This window comes from Excalfactoria chinensis, chromosome 4, assembly GCF_039878825.1.
Source record: "Excalfactoria chinensis isolate bCotChi1 chromosome 4, bCotChi1.hap2, whole genome shotgun sequence".
Taxonomy (NCBI): domain Eukaryota; kingdom Metazoa; phylum Chordata; class Aves; order Galliformes; family Phasianidae; genus Excalfactoria; species Excalfactoria chinensis.
Window position 1 is genome coordinate 8,277,508 of NC_092828.1, and position 10,708 is coordinate 8,288,215.

Here is a 10,708-nt window from a genome sequence, read left to right on the forward strand (position 1 = left end):
CCCCAGTGTGTAGACATTGTTGTGTCTAATCCTTCTTCTTAAAACAACTTCCTCATACAGCTGAGGGATTACCTCCAGTGGAGACAGGACATGAAGAAACTGAAGCTAGCAATGGCCGAGTCACAAATGTTGTGCAGCAGGGTAGGGCATTAAATTTACTCCCATGCATCTGAAATGTCATTTGTCCTTTAAATGAGTGATTTTCAACATATTTGAATATAGCTTGAGATGCTGGTTATCGCTGCAGGAATGGAATAACTCATACCTGAAACCATGACATTTAGTAAGCCACTAAGTAGCAGACTCTCTTACACTTAAATACACTAAAAGATACTTTTGACTGCTGATAGAGTAAAGTGACTGCACGATTGCTTTTATTATAAAAATACTTAAGTAAAATTGGAATACAGTCAATAATTACACAAATGTGTAAATTCTTTATGGCACAGAAAAGAAAATAAATATCCCTGTACATTGTTTCTGTGCAAAGAGACAGGCTAGTGTTAGTCAATAACCAGCCCTGCAATTTTTTCCTTTCCTTCTCCTGATTTCAGTTGAACACAAGGATTTTCCAGTTCAGCTTCAATCTCCAAGAAAATCCTTTCACTTTAAATCCAGATAAAGTACAAGAAGATTTATCTTGTGCCAAACTGCTCCTTCCCCATTCTTCAGCACGTGCTGTTTGGAAGAGAATGATGTTTTCAAGTTCAGTGACTCTTTTTCCATGAGCCTTCAGACTGTTGCGAACAATCAGACTCAAGAGTCAAACTGCAGTCTAAAGGCAGCTACCACTACATCTTGTTTTCTTTAGTTCATAGAGTTTGCATTATGCTTGCAGCTTGCATTGCTTGCAATTGTTACGTTCTTCACAAAAACATTTTGCTTTTTCTCCAGGTCTTTTCATAGAGTCCATGAAAAGGTGAAATCAAATAAGAGGTAGATCCTGTTTGTCCTCCTAGTTCCTAGGACCATAGGAGATGGGCCAAGTTTTACTGTCTATAGAGTAGTGATTGATTGATGTGCCTCACATCACATCGTCATTGACAACATTCCGTAACGTGCTTGAGAAATTCATCACTGAGTTCATCACTGAAAAACCTCATACAATGAGGACATCTAAGTTCACCCTGTGCCCTGCCCTCTGATCCTGAGTTTCCATTGTCTGCAGGTGGGGAAGTCTGTTCAGACTGTGAGGCTGTTCTTCTTGCACCTGGTTGGCCTGGGCTGCTGCCTCGTAGGTGTTCCACTTTTGTCTGTACATGCATATGATTTTGGTTACCAGTGTGAACTCTGAAGCGACTACTTGCATCTCTGGAGTCCTAGAAAGAGAAAGAAGAGCTCTTGAGAAAAAAAGTAGTAGAAGTCTACCTATCTCCAAAATAATTTTACCACCTTAATCTGGAACGTGGCTCATGTCTTTACCTGATGATCTGGAAATAGAATAGGCAACATTTTTAAAGTTCTATTAAGAAAAAGCAGGCTTGTAGAAAACAGGTCAGAGCCAGCATGAGACTTTAAAGACGCCACTGTTACAAAAGTCAATTTGCCTTCTCTTCCGTATAACAATTCACTGTTACTGTGGTCAATGAAAAGAGGGAAAATGGGCTGGAAAGAGATATGTATGTTGCGGGATGCATTTCTACTAGAACACAAAGCCATGAACCAAAAGTATGTGATGCTGCGTTGAACTGAAATGGTTTTAGAAGTACTAAGATTTCTTAATGTTTTCCTAAGAGTACATTGTAGATGAGATGTTCTCAATTGAAAAACTGTTGTTTTGCCTGTTTACCTTCTTGCCTTCTTGTCTTCTTGCTAGCTGGTGTTGCAGACATGAAATTTCCAGCTGAAGTTCTTGTATTTTAGTCTGTGCTCGTTCCCTGTCTGATCTCTCTGATGTGAAATCATCTTTATAAACTAGGACCTGAAAAAGAATTATGTTAATATTTTACTAAGAGTAAGGGTGAGATTAAATAGAATCATAGAATCACCAAGGTTGGAAAAGACCTAAAAGATCATCCAGTCCAACCACTCACCTATTACCAATAGCTCCCAAATAGTCGAGGCTGAGACTCTTTGCTTTGTAAGCATTTCTTTCCAGAATCTCAGACCATCTCTATCATATCTGTGCTTTAAAGGCGGCTGTATTTCTTTTTCAGATCTTACATATTTGTACTATTTTGTCAAATACAGACATAAAAATACTGTAACGGCAGCAGAGCTGCATATAATCCTTTAGGGAGGGTTTCTTTTTCCAAGTGCTGTTAAATAGCCCGATGAAGCAAGACAAGTGGCAAAAGGGGAACATTTGAGGTCTGGCTAAAAAGAAAGAATTCCCAAATCTAGGGGGGAAAAAAACAAGCTAACCTGTTGCTCCAGCATTTGTATGCGCTCATTATCTCCTTCTCTGGCCTTCTTCACTTCTTCTAATTCTCTCCTTGATTTTTTGCACTCATTCATTTTTTCTTCCAGCAGCTTGTTCAGCCGGAGTATCTCCTTTTGCATCAGCTCAGAATTGGTTTGTGCTGAAGCTACGCCGTGCTGCTGCTCCAGCTGCGACTTCAGCTCTTTCAGCTGCAAGTGGAGTCGCTTCACATACTCATCTCTACTAGCATCGTACTTCTGCCATTTTGCATTTAAATCTTCCACCTGAAAGACCACCCAGTAGCGTCACAACACGAAGATGCCAAACTTCCAGGCTTTCATGGATTGTCTACACAGGCAGGACCCAAATTTCTCTACATATCTAGTACACAGTACGCTGTCTCAACCACTGACCACCGATGAGCTACTCTGTGGGAGAGCAGAAGGTCATTAACCCATAAACTGTGCCTCCATAGGCAGCTGTCCCCATCTGCCAAGTCACAGAGATGGCATTAAATTATATGGAATGCAAAGGGTTGGCAGTCACCCTTGAACTAGTGCCGTTCTTCTGGAGTGGAATATCAATGCAGGGAAGGACTAAGAAAGCCATTTCCTTCTGCAGTGTATTTTTAATAACTAAAATAGATTTAAAATAACATAATAAGCTGTTCTTGGCCAAGAGAACAAAGACTGCCATGCTGAAAGGACTAAAACCATCGTGGAATTGCATTAAACTGGCCTTTAAGTTTGGAACAGGTAGGCCTGGCTAACCCAAATACTGTAATTCAAAACAATCCAATTCTTCTTTAATACAAAATGAAGTACTCACGTGAGCTACTTTTTGTTTTAACATTCTGTTTTCCTCTTGTAGTTTGCAGATAAGGGCTTGAAGCGAAGTTTCATTGTCTAATACCTGTAACTTTCAGATAAAGAAAGCGTTATGAAGCTATGCTGTTCTACTGGAAGTAACTTCTTTTATAAGTACTTGCTATCAGTAACACCAGTGTGTACATCTGCCTCCTTTCTCTCTATTTTCCCATACTAAGAGGACAGTCTACAGCTTTACATCTTAATAAGCACCATGTAATCAGGTTTGTTTTTTAAGTGCCTCAGTACTCCTTTTAAATGTCTGTGTGGTCTCATACAAATCAGATCTCAGTCGAAGCCTCCTGAGGCAACAAGGCCAGTAACACACACTTCACATGCCAAAGGGTCTACAGTGCTGACAACAGCACTTGGCAGTTGACATGAAGTTCTTGGAAACCACGTATTTGGAGTGGGGAAAATACATGACAAGGGCACAGACATGGCTTCATCTTGCTCTGCTCTTACTGTCAATTTTGGCTCCTACGAGAAAGCAAGCGGCTTTTTTAATAGTAATTTCTAAATCGACTGAAAGGATACCAGTTTTTTTTTTATACGGTTGTGACATCTGCTTTAAAAAACCCCAGTGTACGTGAGTAATACAGAACACTTTAGTACAAAATTCCCTAGAATCAGCTAGTACTTGCCTCTGAAATTTCTCTTCAACAGGGAAGTCCCCGCTGGACAAGGTTAGCTAGTTATTACATACATCAAAGTCAATCAAGTTTCCTGTCTATCAATTATACCAAGTATGAGAATACTGGAAGTTTCAAGTCCCTTATAAAGTCCTTTCTTCTCATACCAACCCCACCTCTATCTGTTTCTTACAGGCAGTTTTAACACGATTAGGTTTCCTTTAGAAGTGCTCCCTGAGTGTTTAACAGAGTGGAAGTGACCTATGCTTGCACGTAGCACAAAGTCATTGGTGCACGATCATCTGAAACGCAGCTGCACCACTACACGATAAAAATCACACAACAGAACAACATATGCTATGCCGTGCTACAGCATCTCACTCATCCTATCTGGTTTTAGAAGCAGCGCCTCTAATTTTACTCACTTATGGTATTTTCATGAATTACTTCATCGCTGCAACCCACTGTGAGTTCTGGAAGAGCGGAACAACACTCCCTGCCCTACACTGAAAAGCTTCAACTAAGGTGACGATGTTGTAAGTAAGGTGACGATGTTGTAAGGCCACAACACTGTGTGGCAAAATCCAGGTGTTTGCAGCTCCCCCACCAAGGCCATTTCTATCCCTTCCCTACCATGAAGCAGTTTGTCTAAACACGCCTGCTGGAGAGAAACATTACCTCAGAGTGGGAGGGCAAAGGGGAACCCCAGAGCAAAAATAGGTAAGACATTTTGACCTGCTCTTTCCTAACCAACCTTCTGCAGCTCCATACTACACGTGCAAAGCCACGTGCCGTAGAGTTGTTAATAAAAATACTGCTTTAAAAAAATTATTCCTTGTTTTGTGATTTAGATGCTTACAGCAGTCATCACATGTCAGCTTCAAAAACACAGCACCATCTAGTGATGCACACATTGTTCAGTCTCAGAAGGCATCTGCCTGCTGTATGTGCAGGGAAGAATTGCAATCAGTGAGTCAAATTATCTGAAGGCTTGTTTCTCACTCCTCCCCAATTATAACTAACTATTGTATTATAACAAGTACCTCAGAAGCTGGTAGTACGTGCCCAAAACATAGCTGTAAAGATACCTGATTAGATCTTTCAGTAGCAATCTGGTCATCCGAATTCCCCTTCTCCTTTCTTTGCTTCTCTTCTAAACACTTTGCCAGATGTTGACACATTTCTGCTGTGGATGCTAATTTGCGTTGAAGCTGGTGAGTTTCATCAGTGAGTGACCGGCACAGAACATCACTGGTGGCCTGAGCCTTCTCTCGCTCTGCCAAGCTCTTCTGAAGTCGTAAGATTTCTCTCTCCTTTTCGTATGGAGGCTGATTTATCATCTGCTCTATCTCTGCGTTTTTCTCCTCCAGCTGCTGATTCAACTTCTGCACCTCCTAAACATAAGGGAGGAGGAAGTTATTTAAAGCGTAGTGAACACAAAAGCCAAAGCATAAGATAGAATTGTAGATTGCAGCAGTTCCATATTGCTCCTATGCTCCCTGCAAAGTACTTATAAGGTAAAAATAGATCCATTTCTATATAAACCCACAACCTTAGAACTGACAGATCAGTCAATCGGTCAGAATCGGGAAGTGCCCAGGCAGCTACCCAAGCACTTCAGGTCAGCACAGTGAAGAGCACAGAAACATGCAAAAAAATATGCCACGATTTTATGAAACCCATTTGTGGCAGCTACAAACCAAAGCTGGAACTTCAAAGAAGCACGCAGTATAAAAGGAATAGCTGTGGTGACTGAGAAACGCTTCCTAGTCCTGCATTCTAAATGACCAGGCTACCAGGAGAGACCTGCCTCAAAAATAACAACACCCAAAAAACTGGAACTGGTAAGTCATCTTAACAAAAGCCAAGCATCTGTATTGCCTGGAATGGAGACAAGGGCACATCAGAGCAGCAGCTTTCCCACCTAGGAAAAGTGGTCAGGACGAGCAAACAGCCAAACAAAATTGTGGCAGCAGTAACTACTGGCCATAGCTGACTCCAACATGCTGATTCCAACATGCTGACTCCTTGCATACTCTTATAAAACAAACCCGTATCTCATTGCTGCACATTCTCGTTGAATCAAGACTGTGGGTCGTCCCCATTGCAGCAAGTTAGCATCTAACTTAGGTTCTCTGAGAGGGAAGAAGGCAGCTGACAGACAGGTATGACCGCACTCATACTACACCAGTCCTGACTTGGCCAAAAGCAGTCTGTGCCCATCATCCTCATAAAGCAAAGGATGCCAGTGAGTGGCAGATCTCTGCAGAGCTGGTGCTGCCCTGGGTGCCAGCACAGACACCGAGCAAGCAGTCAAGCTTGACTCGACCTCTCCTAGTCCTTCAGGAGCATCAAAGTCAGAGGAAGCACCACCACCACACGGGGCAATGACTTCAGAAAGTGTCTTTTTTTTGTCATTCTTTTTAGTGGCATTGATTTCAGCACTGTATTTCTAAAGAAGTAACTGTCAGTCTAACTTACAGAATCAGTACTCGTTCTTATTACTAACACTTACATCCTTTCACATGGTGCTGAATTTCCCCTTTGCTACAGATTAAAGGCATTCAGCATCAGACTTCGGAACATATTTGGATCCCACCGGTCTGCAAGTGCCACTAAGATCATCTCTTACTAGGAAATTTCCAGACCTGAACACATTTACATGTGTTTTAGGCGAGCGTCATATGTGGAAAACGTTCTGTGCAAACATCAGGTCAAGAGAGGGCTTATGACAAGAACACTCGTTTCAATTTTAAGTACTGCCTCTTGGTTCGGAAATTCCTCCTTTACACGGCTGCAGACAGTAAGAAACGCTTCGAAATTCTTCCAGCATTCTTAGACTGAGCACAGGAAAGTCTTAGCGGCAGCTCCACAGATAGTGCCTGGGGGTGGGAGGGGGCACAGCTCTGTGCTGCATCAGAAAAGGGATCCTGTCTGCCCGGCTCTGCCTCATCACTATGCAGAGCACAAAGCTCCTAATGCTGAAGGACTTTCGCTGTCAATACAACAACAGCCTTTCACAACGATAACGGAGAAAGCATCATCTGTACTAAGCAGCGTTACCCATCATCTGTACTTCATTTGTACCGACTGTTACTACTTCATCATGCAAGGAGTTCATAGCATCTTCTGAGTTGGAAGGGAGCCTTAAAGGCCCTCTGGTCCAACTACCGTGCAATGCACAGAGACGCCTCCAGCTCCATGAGGTGTCAGAGCCTCCTGCCTGTCCGTGGCTGCGTCCAGGGGTGGCACATCCAGCAGAGCTGGGCAACCCCACCACCGCTATTATAAAAAGCTTTTTTCCTTACACCTTATCTAAATCTCTCTTAGTTTGAAACCATTTCCCCTTGTCCTGTCCCAACAGACCCTGCTGAAGAATCGCTCCCCTTCCATCTTACACCCCCCTTTAGATACCGCACTCCGCAGCTCCCCGCACCGCCTCACCTGGCTCAGCGCTTCCACTCTGAGCGCCGAGAGCCGCTCGCTGTCCCGCAGTCGCTCCCGGCTCTGCCCCAGCTGCTCCAGCAGACTCTCCACCAGCGAGCGGGCGGGCTCGGCCCCTTCCCCGCCAGCCCCCGCCTGCTGCTGCTGCTGCTGCCGGGCCAGGCTGCCCCGCAGCTCCCGCACCGTGGCTTCCTTGGCGGCGAGCTGCAGCTGGAGGTGCTTCAGCTGCTGCGCGGACTCGTGGTACAGGGTGCAGAGCGCGTTGTAACGGGGCACTTTGCTCTTCAGGCTCCTGTTCTCCCGGTGCAGCTTTTCCAGCGTTTCCTCCACCTGCCTGAAACGAGCCACCAGCGGGTCGGTGCTGCCGGCCTCGCTCACCGAGCACATGGCGGGGGACGGGCTTCGCTCTCCGTCCTCCGGGCCGAGCGGTAACCCGGCCAGGCGCATAGAAACCGCGGACGGGGCCGAGGCGGCTGCCGGCGCTTCGCTCTTCCGCCTTCCCCGGCGCAGGAAGAGCCGCCCGCCTTTAAGGCCTTGGGCCCCGCCCGCCGCCGCTTACGGAGCGGGGAAGCCCGCGGCGGGGCGGCCTGCGGGAGGCTTCGGGCCGCGGAGCGGGGGAACCCCGAGGGGCAGAGAGCCGGGATGGGACGGGCTGGGAGCCGGGGGGAGGAGGAGGAGGAGGAGTAGAAAGAAGGGATTACGGCGCTGAGAGCTGCCCAGGAGCGGGGGGCTGCGAGCAGAGCTAAGCTCGGCCTTGCGAAAGAGCCGCGCCGCCCCAGCAGGAGCTGCGGGGATTTCCGGGCCCAGGAGGGAACTTCCCTCCCCACGAACGCACCTCGGCCCGCGCCCACCCGACGGACGGCCGCGCATGCGCCGATGGGCCGCCGCCCCCTGAGGGGACCGCGAGAGGGAGAGAGGCCGCGGGGTCAGACGGGAGGCGTGGGGAAGGGGCCGAGCTGTGAATGCCAGCTGCTCGGTACGGATTCGTTTAACCCATTGTGAAGGCTGCGGTTGGATGCAAAGGAAACATTTTCCCCCTCGAAGACAATGAAGCACTTTGAGCAGTTAGGGACCTCCCGACATGAACTATTGTCTGATTCCATAGATTGGTGACAGAAAGAAAGCCATTGCTTTGTTACCTCCATTGTGCTAGAAAGGGTTAAGCCGAAATTGGATGCAGTAGAATCATGAAGGTTGGGAAAGACCTCCGTGATCACCTCGTCCAGCTGCAGCCCATCCTCACCCCACGCTGCTGCTCACATCCCTCAGGGCCACCTCGACCCTTCCCTTGAACCCCTCCGAGGTCGGTGACTCCCCCAGCTCAGCCCGTTCCAATGCATCACCACTTTCCGAGGAGGAAATTTTTCCTAACAACCAACTCAAAATCATCAGTTAGTTTTGCTATTTATAAAAGCACCAGTTGAACTTTATGGAAAGTTATAGAAGACCCCGCATGATGGAAATGCTTGTCAAAGGAGGTCTGCGGTACGTTTGTTATTCCAGCCTTTTGTAATACCGACACCCTGTGATTGCACACTGGGAAGCGCTATGTGCAGGAATGCAGTTCTTCATCCTTTAATTGAAGACACGGTTGAGTCCTACAACCTTAAGGCACTTTTTCCTATGAAGAAATGAGAATTTCTCCCTAAAAAATCCCGGTGTTTTATAGTTTTCATACTTGTTAGTGAGAAAAGCAAAGAACAACATAGACTTTCATGTCCGTTTTTAGTGTCATTGTACCACAGTCAAACCTGAGTGAAAGATTTGGAGAAAAACTGCTTTTGTTGGCTGATGAAATTTGTCATAGAAACGAATGGCAAAGTGCAAGTAATGCAGAAATCTGTTTGGTTTCCTGCCAGTTCAGCTCGCAAACGCCAAGTGCCCGCAGATGTGGCAGCAACGCCTTTAGACCAGCATCAGACCAACGTCAGGAAGTTTAGGTAGCTGTCAAAGGGAATAATTTGTAATGCAATTGTGTTTTTTAACACCGTATATTAAAGTCGAGCATTGCATCTGCTGAAAACGTGCTATGAATAGGACTTTGAGTAAAGGCAGAGGAAAACACCACTGGCTTGAGGGAAATTTGCCCTGCGTAAGTCCTGAGTGAGAAATCGATCCCTGGTGTTCTTGGGAATGCCCTTGGATGACTGTTCCCTTTTGTCAGTTCTGAAATGTGGAGGAATTCTCGGGAATTCAGGGCCTGGGAGCTGTGCCAGGTGGTGAGTCAGAGCCCGCCATGTGCTGCTGGTGACGCGGCTGTTCCTGGATTGCCTTCAGCTGGGCACGTTTGCTGATAAAGCAGCTGAGTGGATCAGCAGCTGAGTGGCACCACGGCTGTCTGTTCTCAGTTCTAGACAGTGGAACGATGGCTCGTTAAGTGCAGCGATTCTGATTAGCAGGTATTGTGTGAACAGCAGATGTGCTCTGTGTGGCGCTGTGCAATGGAAATGCCTCTCTTTCCATGCCTCGCTCATCTCAGCTTGCAGTGTAAGGCAGTGTTCACTTCAACCCAACCGTACGATGTAACGATGCATTACAACCTGATCAGTCAAATTTAACCTTGCATAAATTAAAAGAAATGTTAACAGAAGTTATTTAAAATCATTTCTTTTCGTGTATCATAACCCACAATTACAACGTCTGCGTATGAACAGAAGAGATGAGGTGCTCCCTAGGAACAAAAAGGAGATTAAGCAGATCTGGGGAAACTAGTAAGTGGGAAACGTGGACAGCGTAGTTAGATTGGGTGAAGTGTTTGTAGGCATGGGAGGGGGCTCATCTTTATGTTCCATTTTGAAACGTGAGTCATTTGTAGGGTTGCTAAGAAATAGTTTTTAAAAAGCATAGCTAAAAAGATGAATTTCTGCAAATATAATAGTTCTGTATAACGGGAATGTAACCTGCAGTGATTCTGCAAAGGTGGTAAGGATGAGTTTCTGTATTTAGGAGCGCAGCTCTGTGGGGGCAGGACGCTGAAGGCCGCTGGGGTGAATTATGCTCATTTCTGAAGGAACCTTCTTTTTCAGCTGTGAACTCCAGGTGTTGTTTGGCCAACCTCACTGGACTGGTTGCAGCTGCCTCCCATCACTGCTAGCCCATCACTGCAGGCTATGGTCTACCAGCATGCATAAGATGTTCTGGGGCTTTGGGCTGACTTAATAGAACTGATTCAAAAGTGGCAAGCAGTCCTCTTGTTGCTGCATGATGTCAGATCAACAGCAGTCTCTGCTTCCTTTGCTATTGACTTTTCCAGGCAAACAGGAGTAAAAAGCCAGCGCTGGCTTATTGGCCCCTGTGACATCCCCTGGTATGTCTCCAAATACTCATCACTACAAAAGATGCCCAACTCAGAGCCCTGCATATGTTTGACAGTCTGATTTTTGTGCTAAACAAAGACAGAGCTT

General features: G+C 46.0%; 1 protein-coding gene across 2 annotated transcripts; it reads right to left on the reverse strand.

The window, feature by feature from the left end:
• Positions 1-357: 357 nt before the first annotated feature.
• Positions 358-8,190, reverse strand: TNIP2 (TNFAIP3 interacting protein 2). 2 transcript variants are annotated; one of them, XM_072335630.1, is made up of 6 exons: positions 7,305-8,190; positions 4,949-5,254; positions 3,191-3,274; positions 2,365-2,646; positions 1,790-1,921; positions 358-1,319 (listed from the first exon to the last, which is right to left on the reverse strand). In XM_072335630.1, the coding sequence occupies exons 1-6, from the start codon at positions 7,749-7,751 to the stop codon at positions 1,038-1,040; spliced, it is 1,533 nt and encodes a 510-aa protein (XP_072191731.1). In that variant the 5' UTR covers positions 7,752-8,190; the 3' UTR covers positions 358-1,037. The 2 variants fall into 2 exon arrangements, with proteins under 2 accessions (XP_072191731.1, XP_072191730.1); XM_072335629.1 differs by having other exon boundaries at positions 3,191-3,280.
• Between the last annotated feature and the right edge of the window lie 2,518 nt (positions 8,191-10,708).

Coding starts and splice junctions, on each gene's coding strand:
- TNIP2 (XM_072335629.1), bottom strand. CDS start 7,751: ATGCGCCTGGCCGGGTTACCGCTCGGCCCGGAGGACGGAGAGCGAAGC. Junction 2,647..3,190: donor TAAAACAAAAAGTAGCTCAC/GTGAGTACTTCA, acceptor GTGGTCTTTCAG/GTGGAAGATTTAAATGCAAA. Junction 1,922..2,364: donor TACAAATGCTGGAGCAACAG/GTTAGCTTGTTT, acceptor ATTCTTTTTCAG/GTCCTAGTTTATAAAGATGA.